The sequence below is a fragment of the Ranitomeya variabilis genome, chromosome 4 (genome assembly GCF_051348905.1).
Source record: "Ranitomeya variabilis isolate aRanVar5 chromosome 4, aRanVar5.hap1, whole genome shotgun sequence".
In the NCBI taxonomy this organism is placed as follows: Eukaryota; Metazoa; Chordata; class Amphibia; order Anura; family Dendrobatidae; genus Ranitomeya; species Ranitomeya variabilis.
Genome location: NC_135235.1, coordinates 609,836,879 through 609,849,063, shown reverse-complemented (window position 1 = coordinate 609,849,063; position 12,185 = coordinate 609,836,879). Strand labels below are relative to the sequence as shown.

Genomic DNA, 12,185 nt, shown 5'->3' with positions numbered 1-12,185 from the left:
CACCAACCGACAACTTGAAGGAGTTGAAGTGTTAATCGAACCGAGAGCTCCAAGTGGGGGTAAGCTAAACCCACTAGTCGCCCGCACCCTAGCCGTCGTGAGGAATGGAAGAGTCCCTGTCAGGCTAAACAACACCACAGACGTAGGTGTAGCCCTTGAAGCTGGAATGCAACTTGCCAGAGTATATGCTCTACCTACAGAAGTGAACCCCATGGGACCCTTACAATTCACCCCGTCTACAGAAGATGGCCGGACGGTAACTGTCTCAGCCATAAATGCTCAAGCAGATGATGAAGACATTGGGCGAAAACTACTGGAAAAAGTGCAACTGGACCCGTCCCAGTACACCAAACAGGAAGTGTCTCAAATGGAGAAACTACTGCGAGAACACCAAGACTCCTTTGCAAAGCATGACACTGACTTCGGGTACACCACCAGTATTCAACACGAGATTCCCACGGGTGATGCTGCCCCTATTCGCGAGAGGTACCGACAAATACCACCTCAACAATACCAGGAGGTGAAGAGCCTCTTAGAATCTATGCTACACGCCGGAGTGGTGCGGGAAAGCCAGAGCCCATGGGCTGCACCCGTGGTGATAGTCAAAAAGAAAGATGGATCCCTGAGATTTTGCGTAGACTACCGTCGGCTGAACGCTTGCACGATCCGGGACTCCTATCCACTCCCCCGGATCGAAGAGTCACTGACCGCCCTGAAAAAGGCCAAATATTTTTCGTCTCTAGACTTGGCCAGTGGATATTGGCAGGTCCCCATGAGTGAGAAGGACAGAGAAAAGACCGCCTTCATCCTTCCCATGGGCCTGTACGAGTTTGACCGGATGCCATTCGGCTTGAGTAACGCACCAGGGACCTTTCAGAGACTGATGGAACGCTGTCTGGGAGATTTCAACTTCGAATTCACGCTGATATACCTTGATGACATCGTGGTATACTCCGCCACCTTTGAGGATCACCTTCACAAGCTTGGCAAAGTGTTCCAGCGCTTGAAGAAACACGGCTTGAAGTTAAAGCCCAGCAAGTGCCGTCTATTCCAGCAGGAGATCGATTACCTGGGACACCGGATCTCAGCCGAAGGTGTCCAACCCTCTCCAGAGAAGATAGCAGCTGTCCGAGAGTGGCCACAACCAACTACCATCAAAGAAGTCCAGGCTTTCCTGGGGCTAGCGGGCTATTACCGCCGATTTGTCAAGGACTTTGCCCGGCTTGCGGAACCACTGCATGAGGCCCTCCGAGGAACCGCGAACAGTCCCAGAGGACGACGCATCAGCTGGGGGCCCGACCAAGAAAAATCCTTCCGGGCGCTTCAAGCTGCTCTGACATCACCCCCTATTCTGGCATTTGCAGACTACACCTTGCCGTTCCAGTTATACACCGACGCCAGCCTTCAAGGTCTCGGGGCGGTCCTCTCCCAAGTCCAAGATAACAAGGAACGCGTAATAGCCTATGCCAGTAGATCCCTCCGTGACACCGAAAAGAACCCCGTCAACTACAGCTCTTTCCGCCTGGAACTCCTGGCCCTGACCTGGGCTATGACAGAGAAATTTGCTGGCTACCTGACAGGAGCGGAGGTGCTGGTCGTGACAGACAACAATCCTCTTGCCCACCTAGAAAATGCCAAACTAGGGGCAATGGAACAGCGCTGGATGGCAAGGCTCTCTAGATTCCAATACAAAATTAAATACAGAGTGGGGAAGGAGAATCAGAATGCTGACAGCCTTTCCAGAGTGACATCATCCCCACCAGTGGGGAACCGGGATGAAGAGTTGGAGGAAGATGAACTGCCCGACTTTGCCCGGCTAGCTAAACAAATAGAAGATAGCCGCCAGTATGCTGTAGGCGGGATCGAAGCCGTAGTGGGGTCCCCCCTGTCCCAACAAGAATGGGCCAAGCTTCAAGATCGAGACCCTGAACATGTCTTACTGAAACAGTACGTGAAGACACAAGAGAAACCACCCTCCGAAGTAAGAGCCCGACTATCAACCAGGGCCTCTGCCCTACTTGCCCAATGGGATCGGCTGATCGTGAAGGATGGAGTCTTGTATCGCAGGGTACTTTTATCCCATATGCTGGAAGAATGTTTGCAGATTGTCGTCCCGGTGCAGCTAGCCCATGAGATGGTGGCTGAAGCCCACAGAAGGAACGGCCACTTCGGCATAGACAAGACCCTCCGGTGGACCCAGCAATTCATTTTCTGCCCAGGACTCCGTAAGCTGGTTGAAAACGTCTGCCTAAGCTGTCGTACATGTGAACTCCACAAGTCTACTGAGCAGCGTGCACCCGTCCAGACTATTAGCACATCCAGGCCCCTCGAGTTGTTGATGGTGGATTATCTGTTGATTGGAACAGCGAATAGTGGCTACCAGTACTGTCTGGTGATGGTGGACCACTTCACGAAATTCGCCGTCGCTGTTGCTACCAAAGATCAGACTGCCGAATCAGCTGCACAGGCCATCTGTCAACACTTCGTTCGGGTCTACGGGTGTCCGGAGCGGCTGCACTCGGATCAGGGGGCGTGTTTCGAAGGGCGAGTCATTGAAGAACTTCAGCAGATGTATGGAATCAAGAAGTCCAGGACCACCCCGTATCATCCACAAGGGAATGGCGCGTGTGAACGTTTCAACCGGACTCTCTTACAACTGATCCGAACCTTAGCAGAAGACAAAAAGCCCGACTGGCCTCGATTCCTCCCAGAACTGCTGTGGGCCTATAACAATCAAGTCCATTCTGTCACCGGATACACGCCTTACACCCTCCTTTTTGGCCGCCCAGGCAAAGGCATCCATGAGCTACACCTGTCTAACCCTGATGAAGACACCTGTGGTACCTATCCTTCCTGGCTACAAGCACACCGTCAAAGGATGGAAACTGTCTACCGGCTGGTGGAACAGCAGATCCAGGACCAGGTCCACACTGATCCACTTCCAGTACAAGAAGACCTACTGAGTGTGGGTCAACTAGTCCTAGTTCGTATAAAGAAACCGCAAGGAAAACTCCGGCCCAAGTGGGAGACCGAAGTCTATCGAATAATTGGACACCCGTACCCTGATGGCCCCGTCTATCAAGTACAAGGCGAAGACAGCGGCAGCCTCCGCACCCTGCACCGTAACATGTTGCGCCCCTGCCGTTCTCAGCCTGACTCCCCTGCTGTGATACCTAGAGAGATGGATATCACTAATACTGTGGGAGACACCGACACCGGGGATGTAGAGGTAGAAGACATACCTACTCCGGCTCGCCTGACTGATGCGTCTGAACCCCTTACCTCCTCGACTGACTTACCGACTGGGGCGGAGAGTGGAGTGACTGATCGGGGAGAGAGACTAGCACCCGTTAGGCGGACAGCGAGGACCACCGCAGGAGTGCCCCCGGGACAGTCCTACAGAGACCAATATGTGTGGCCCTCTTCACAGCCGGGTCCTACAACCTCCACAGCCATCGCCGCCCTGGAGACAGTCGTTGACAGGGACTGCCAACCTTCAAGTGGGGGGGGCGTGTAATGAGCTGGCCGGCTCTGACTGTTCTGTTATCATTGACATAGAAGAATCTGTGACAGACACTGCCCCCGTGTGGCCAGAAGTTATACCTACGCCGAATGTGATTACAGAGAAACAAACTGTATTGGCTAAGCTCCCCCCTGTTATGTCATGTGACCAGGAAGGAGGGAGAGAGGAAGAAGAGCCCGGGAAATCAGTCTGTGCAGAGAGAAGTCTGTGTATGCTGGTGCCCTCCTGTGAATGCGATATAACAGATTGTCTGGATGATCCCTCTCCCTTGAAAGCTGACTTCCAGATCCTGAACCCACGAACTGTAAGCGGGTCCTCTGTTGAGAGGCCGAATATTCACTCAGCGGTGACATCTCCACAGATCCTGAACCCACGAACCGTAAGCGGGTCCTCTGTTGAGAGGCCGAATATTCCACCCCTACCTGCCGTACCCCAAGGGCTACAGTCTGGACCTGAGAGACGGAGCTTTGTTTAATCCCTGCAGAGACAGACAGGCCTGCGACGTGGGAAGATAATCTTCTGGAGCAAAGAGACTGGTAACGTGTGGATAGGGACAGTGAGGGAAAGTTTGTTATTACACGTTATTTCTGTGAATAGGTATATTTTGTACTGTCTATTATTGTGTTCCGCTGTGTTAAGAAAATGTTTAACAGTAAAGATACGTTTGTTAAGATGGAATCTGAGTGTGGAAGTTTTGCTGAGCCAGATCATGGATATACATGGGCGAACTTGCCCTCGGTCACTTCACAGGCGCGGCTCCGTAACGATCTGTCCTTTTCGCTAGGCCTCTGCCAGGATCCCACCCCTGACAGGGACCCCCCTGGATCTTCCCAAGCAACGCTCTCCTCTCACAAGGTGCTACCTGGGCAAAACCCAGTCAGCTTCTCCCTAACTTCCTATCCAGCCCCCAGTTTTACCATAGAACCCTTTGCTTCCCCTGGTGGCCGGAGTGTGGAGTGTAGTGTGTGACTGTGATACCTGGTCAGGTGAACTCCTTTAGTGCCATCAGACGTACCATCACTCCCCTTAGTGGCGGAGCGTCAGTACTGCAACGACCAGGACTCTGGGGCGCTGCACATACAACAAGGGTAGGACGGAGGAGCCATGCATACAACAGGGGGAGGAAAGGAGGAGCCATGCATACAACAAGGGGAAGATGGAGGAGCTATGCACACAACATGGGGAGGACGGAGGATGAGGGGACAATGCATACTAGGCTAATACTCCAGTCAATAAGTTTACCCAGTTTTCCATGGCAAAATTAGGTGCCTCGGCTTATACTCGGGTCAGCTTATACTCAAGTATATACCGTACTTATTTAATGCAGTAAAATGCAAATTAATTATGTAAAAATCATACAATGTGGTTTTTTTTAAGATTTTGTCTCTCAGGCTATGTGCACACGTTCAGTATTTTTCGCGTTTTTTTTCGCTATAAAAACGTGATAAAAATGAGAAAAAAAACGCAAAAAAAACGCTTATATATGCCTCCTATTATTTACAGTGTATTCCGCATTTCTTGTGCAAATGTTGCATTTTTGTCCGCAAAAAAATCGCATCGCGGAAAAAAAAGCAACATGTTCATTACAAATGCGGAATTGCTGGGATTCCGCACACCTAGGAGTGCATTGATCTGCTTACTTCCCGCACGGGGCTTTGCACACCATGCGGGAAGTAAGCGGATCATGTGCGGTTGGTACCCAGGGTGGAGGAGAGGAGACTCTCCTCCACGGACTGGGCACCATATAATTGGTAAAAAAAAAAGAATTAAAATAAAAAATAGTGATATACTCACCCTCTGATGGCCCCCGGTGTGTTCCCACCTCTCAGCGCTGCATGCTCTCTCTTCTGTTCCTATAGATGCTCTGTGTGAAGGACCTGCGATGACGTCGCGGTCTTGTGATTGGTCTCTTGACCGCTCACGTGACCGTGACGTCACCGAAGGTCCTGCACGCACCATCTATAGGAACGGACGCCGCTGAGGAGATCGGCTGTCTGCAGGTGAGTATAACCATTTTTTTAATTTTTTTATTATTTTTAAACATTCTATCTTTTACTATTGATGCTGCATAGGCAGCATCTATAGTAAAAAGTTGGTCACACTTGTCAAACACTATGTTTGACAAGTGTGACCAACCTGTCAGTCAGTTTTCCAAGCGATGCTACAGATCGCTTGGAAAACTTTAGCATTCTGCAAGCTAATTTCGCTTGCAAAATGCTAAAAAAACCGCGAAAAAAACGGGAAAAAAACGCAAAAAAAAAATGCGGATTTCTGGCAGAAAAATTCCGGTTTTCTTCAGGAAATTTCTGCAAGAAATCCTGACGTGTGCACATACCCTCACAGTTGAAGTGTACCTGCGATAAACATTACAGACCTTTCCTTTCTTTGTAGGTAGGAAAACTTGCAAAATCGGCATTGTATCAAATACTTTTGCCCCCTGTACTGATATTCACATTTATGCATATGCATAGCCAGTGAAGGTAAGGAACCCACCTGTTTCTTAAGTAACGCATAAAGTCAGGGTGCAGGATCTTAAAATGTTCTGTTGTTAGTTTCGTCCCAAAATATTTGGCAGGGCTATAGACATAAAAAAAGAAGGGGGTTAAACTATGGTTATAATAAATGCATGATGGGAGAAAGTCCCTCTTTTTTATCTTTTCTGTTGTTTCTTCATTTTTAATAAATAACTACAGTAATAAAAAAACATCTTTTAGTGAGGTTTAATTAGATTTACCTGGTTTACACTTTGGCCCCCTGTCACTACTATTTTTTCTAATTTCTTACTTGATATTAGGCTCCTCCTGCAGGATTTCACCTCTCGGGAGAACGATGACCCCATTTTACCAAATCCTGATAGTTCCACTATTTATATAGTCAAATGGAGAGGTAAAATCAACAGGAAGTTCCACAGCACTTTACAGACATCGGCACTGTCCCCATTGGGGCTCACAATCTAAATTCACTATCGGTATGTCCTACTGTGGGAGAAACCCACGCAAACTCCTTGGTGGGATTTGAACCCGGGACAGAGTAACAGTGCTAACCAATGAGCCACACAAAAGAATCAATCATGGCCACCTCTTCATTGAGCTGTATAGAAAGTGCAGGGAACACTATACTGGGGCATCTGCGCTCAATTTCTTTCTATGTCTGTGGTTTGGCATTGATATTGGTGTTATTTTTCCGCTTCTTTATTAGAAACAGTCAGCAAAGTTGTAGCCAGACTGCACCAAAACTCAACATCTAACATCTTGTAATTTTGTAATTGAAAGGTTAGATTTTCCTACATGGTTACTAGAATAGGGTAACATGCCTGGGAAGATTTCAGCTCTGAAGTCTCCACAGCTGTGAATGACTGCAGCTCTGGAGTATAACACAGACTGAAATTAAAAATAAGTAATGTGAAGCATTTAAAATATCTGCTCCACTTACAGGAAATCCAGTTGTACATAATTAAAATTACTGTACTTACTCTCTTCCTTTGTCTCTTCCTTTATCGATGATGGTGTTGGTGAGAGCTCCTAACACTATTAAATAGTCTCTGTCGTGATCTGGTAAAACGACATAGCGTGTTTCCTGTGGATATTAAGGTTTATAGTTGAATGATAAGTAAACCACAATATTTACTGAGTGGCTCCACGGAGAACTCAAGTGATACCCTCTCCAAATTTGTGATGAGCGTGGACAGATGGGTCCATATGACAACCTCTCATTCTGTGATCAGAATTTTCAGACATACGAGTCTCGTAAGTCTTTGAATATCCTGGCCACACACGCTATACCACTTCTGGTTATGCACACAAGTGGGGCCCATAGTAACATTTAGAGGTATAACTTGAAGTATTGTCCCCACAAATGTGTCTGATTGTGATTGGGTAGCTTGGTTGGCTGTTACTGCAACTTCTGCATAACCTAAAGTTCCACCCCTGCTTACAATACTTTACTAGTACTACTCCATTAGTGGTTCCCCAGGCCTATTGTAATATCATATGCTCCTTTCGTCACAGTTGGACACCATCTGAGGCAAAGTTCTCCCCTTTACTCATGGACGGTATACCACACACAGTAAAATATGCTACAAAATAAGTATTTCAATAGGGATCACATTAATCACAGGGATCACAGAAATTCTAGTGGGCAGCGCAAAGTCGTCTAGTATAGTTAATTATATAATGTGGTTTGCATGAGGGAACTAGGGATGGGTGAGCTCAAATAGTAAAGTTTGAGGTCTGTACCGAACACCTAGTGTCCGTGCACAGAACCCGAACAAGGACTTCTCCCTGAAGTCCTTGATACTATTCGGGTTTGGCAGCCCGAACATTCAGCATTTCCCACACTGTCATCTGTGTGACAGCGCGAGAAACACCATCTCTGATCAGCGGTAAGTTTGTTACTGCCGGTCAGAGCACTGCGGTTCCCTCACTGTCATACAGATGACAAGCACTGGCTGATGAAAGTACTACTCACATCATCCTACGCCTGGTCTCGCTTATGGCAGTATTCGTCCGTTGGCAGCTGTGCAACAAATAAACAAAATAAAAAAATGTTCAGTGTCCGCTGGAATCATGGCTGAATGGTCGCATCATGCCACCACTCAGCCATTCAATCAAGATGTACCTGAGTTGGCCTCTTCATGGAACAAATGGATTGTCATCGGACAAGTGAGGAATATGGAATTTTATTATTTTTAATCTTACAGTAATAAATGGGTAAAAGAGGGTGGTGAGTGTTATTTCAAATAAGGGGTAAGGTTACTCCTTGTGGAGTGTGACATACCAGCTCTGGCTTGTCAAGGTAAGGAGGCTTAGTCGCCATGCAATGCTCCTCTGGGAAATTTAATATGCAAATTGCCTCTTCGGAGAAAAAGAGGACTTGAACTCTATAGCGCCACCTGTTGGAAGTAGCGATCCTACAAGTCACAATCAACCCTTTAACATCGCTGAGCAATGACCAGCGGTGGATGCCGCGTTGGGGCCACACATTCCCTATAGGATCCAAGATCCGCATTTATACCACTCAAGGGGTTGGAACACTACAACCAACTACTAACTATAATCTGATCCTTATGTACTTGGTACAGTATTTTAGTGCAACTTGCCACAGGCTACTTGTGTCCACAGGACATTACCTATACAAGTGAACGGTTACTGATGAAGTTCCAATAGTGACCGAAACGTTTTTTTGTTACTACATTGTAGACAACAATAAAATTCTTCCTTGATCACATTAAGATGAGTGCCGAGTTTTCTGATACAATCACCAGTAAATCACAGACATACCATGTTTGGACTCTAAAGAGCGATAAAATCAAAGGGGTAAAAATAATGCCAATATCATTGGCCTGTGAGCTTCTGGACCAAAGATATGGAAAAAAGGAGTTTTCGATAACTTTCCAAAATAGGTGTATCTCCAAGGTAACAGCCCTCATGTGAGGTCAGCCAAAGTGGGAGTCCCTAAGTTTATGGCCGAACCATAAAACAGGAACATCCATTTTGGGAGGCATTCAGAGCCGGAGAACCAGCTAAGAACACCATGCTAGGGTACTGAATCACTCCTTTGGGAACGCTCCTCCCCTTTATCGACACATAATACCTGTGACTGAGAATTAGTAAGTTTCTCATTTTTATTCCTTTTATTTTTATAACTGTTTGTACATATATGTATTTTGTCTCGTTTGTAATATCTTTTGTAACTTTTGTAAACACTGCCTATTTTTTCTAGGGTAAACTTATAAATTTGCTAGCTTCGTTCTTTTTGCTCTATGATCGAACCGACATGTACTCCGTGCAAATTCATGCTACCTGGGGTTGGTTTCTGACCCAATATAGACCTGGTAACAGACCAGCTTATATCTAATGAGGAACTGGTGGCAGCATAGCATTCTGGTGTTAATGGGGGGATCCTGGCAGTGATGGACCAGAGGTTTATATATGTACTCCCAGCCTGGGACAGGGGATATATATACCGCTATCACTGCAGAGTGCCCCGATAACCAGCACATGACAGGGCAGCCTCTCCAAGGACTACTTATCCTAGGTGTAGTACCCTGAATGACCTGAGGGTAAGTGGGGCATCAGAGAGCTGCAAATGCAAGTTCATGAACTGAACTGGAACTGAAAAGTGGTCTTCCTGACATTCACTAAATGCTAAACCTGACCTGCCATTATGAATCTCCAGGTCATCATGAGTTCGTAGATAATAAACATGTCTAGGTTCTTTTTTAGTTAAGTGGTGAAAAACAAATTCAAAGTTCGTAAAAAAAAGTCGAGATTTTTTGTGACCTGGGGCTGGGGGAAGACTTATTTTTTGCGTGCCGAGATTATGTTTTTATTTATACCATTTTAGTGTAGATAAGATCTTTTGATCTCCCGTTATTGTATTTTAATGAAATGTTGTGATGACCAAAAAACCCCGTAAATTCTGGCAATTTGATTTTTTTTTCTTGTTACACCGTTTACAGATCGGATTAATGTTTTTTTATATTGATAGATCGGACGATTCTGAATGCGGCGATAACAAATACGTGTATTTTTTTTTTTATTGTTTTACTTTGAATGGGGTAAATGGGGGAGATTTAAACATTTATATTTTTTAAATATTTTTAAAAACCTTTTTTTTTACTTTCTACTAGCTTTAATAGTCTCCATGGGAGACTGGAAGCTGGATCTTCTGATCGCTTGTGCTACACACACAGCAGGGCTCCAGCCCTGCTCTGTGTAGTAGAAATGCTCACTTGCTATGAGCGCCGGCCACTGGGCTCCCTTTTTTACTTGCCATGGTGCGGTGGCTAGTGGGATAATATTTGTGGGGTTGATGTCAGCTTTGTAATGTCAGCTGACATCAAGCCCAAGGGTTAGTAATGCAGAAGCGTCTATAAGACACCCCCATTACTAACCCCATTGGAGAAAATTAAATAAAGACACACACATAAAAAAATCTTTTGTTTGAAATAAATACTGCCCACCATCTTTTACCCATTTATTACCGCAAAATTAAAAATAATAAAACACCGTATTCCTCACCTGTCTGACAACAATCTATTTGTCCCACAAAGAGGCCAACTCAGTTCCATCTGGATTTCATTGTTGACCAGTGGAATGATGCAACCTCTCGGCCATAAATCCAGGAGACACTGAGCTGAGCCTGAGAACTCAACTACAGTGCCAAGCTCTGATGTTAAAATGTGACCAGAATTCTCAGGCTGAGCTCAGTGTCTCCTGGATTCACAATCACATCATGCCACTGCTCAGCCACACACTCCAGATGTAACGTGAGCGTATGTGCGCCTGCGGACACCCGTGGACACTGACATATGGCGCATCTTTCAGGACCACAGCATGTCCTTTCCTCCGGTAGTCTCCGCAACAAAAATTTAAACAGTATAATGTATTGAATGCTGTAAATGCGCACGGTTCTGTGAATGCATGCAGATTTGCCTGCGTTTTGGAAGCTGCAAAAATATGCTGTGTTCAAAACACTGCTACATCCGGATCATGGGCACATAGTATTAGGGTGACTCTTTTAGTGTGTTGTTAACATACCTATTATCAAACTACAGCTAACAATGCTAACCCGTATGTATATCTTACCGGTGTTCTAGGAACAGCCTTGAATCCATGTTTGCCATATGCATATAACGAGTTCATCAATGTATTTGTAGAGAAAGAAAAAAACGAAGTTCGGTTGCCAACGTCCTTCTCAAAACCTATTGTAATGGCACCATTCATCCTGCAAGATAAGCCAATAACTAGAAGATGAGAAAGGAATCATTTATGGTCTCCTTGCTGGATTATTTTCACATGAAGCTATACCATACCTGAAGACATAGTCGTGGGAATCAATCTCTTGTCCCATTCCGGATCCATTTAAAATGCCACCATTGCCCACCACGGCGCATCGAATACAAGGTGACTGCCCTTGCCAGGTGTCGAACATGTAGGCATTACCCGTAGAGTTCAGCAGATTCAGAGTTTTATTAATAACTGGTGAAATATATACAAGAACATATTAGGTGTACAGTTTCCAGCAGGGTGACTGCTGTGACTGTCTGTGTTACATGGGTAGATTATTGCTTTAGGAAGTAAAGGAACACCTCAAAATTTATGATTTGGGAGTTTTAAGTAACTTGTGAGGCCTTTGATAAATACTACTAGAGTAGATGTCCATTTTGGAGCATCTTAGTCACAGTTTCAGATCTTTGTGATGCTTTAAAGGTAGACATAGAACATACGGTCTATGGAATAAGTAAGAAGCTTACTCTCCCAGGTGACTCCCATCCATCCTTGAGCTCCACTGTATTTCTTAAGTCTTTCGTATTCTGACTCTTGAGCATGTTTCTTCCACTGTAAAACTGGTATTTTTTCCAAAAACATATTTTGAAACTCCTTGCTCCGGAGCTTATCTCTGATGCGGTTTGGACATTTCTGCGGAGATATGAAGGTGAAGAACTCATTGATTATGCATAGAGGTTTCTTCAAAATTCTATATTTTTGAAGTATCATTGTTTGACACCCATATATTTCCCAACTATTCCTTTCTTGAAGACATTATCTTAAGCCTGGCCTAAACAATGAGCTTTATATTCTTTGAGCAGTAGGCTGTTATCTGACCCCAGACAAAAGTAGGAAGAACTTCTCATATAGAGGCTCCTAGTATAAGAAAC

The 12,185-nt window shown here is 45.5% G+C and overlaps 1 protein-coding gene across 1 annotated transcript in view; it reads right to left on the bottom strand.

Moving 5' to 3' along the window:
- The window catches only part of LOC143766023 (alpha-N-acetylgalactosaminide alpha-2,6-sialyltransferase 2-like), an 85,142-nt gene that overhangs the window by 46,421 nt on the left and 26,536 nt on the right, over positions 1–12,185 (bottom strand). Inside the window, exons 3-7 of the mRNA XM_077253352.1 lie at positions 11,781–11,946; positions 11,340–11,505; positions 11,113–11,251; positions 6,996–7,099; positions 6,017–6,100 (exon numbers count right to left, since the gene is read on the bottom strand). Of these exons, the coding sequence (XP_077109467.1) occupies positions 6,017–6,100; positions 6,996–7,099; positions 11,113–11,251; positions 11,340–11,505; positions 11,781–11,946 (659 nt within the window). The remainder of the gene's footprint in view (positions 1–6,016; positions 6,101–6,995; positions 7,100–11,112; positions 11,252–11,339; positions 11,506–11,780; positions 11,947–12,185) is intronic.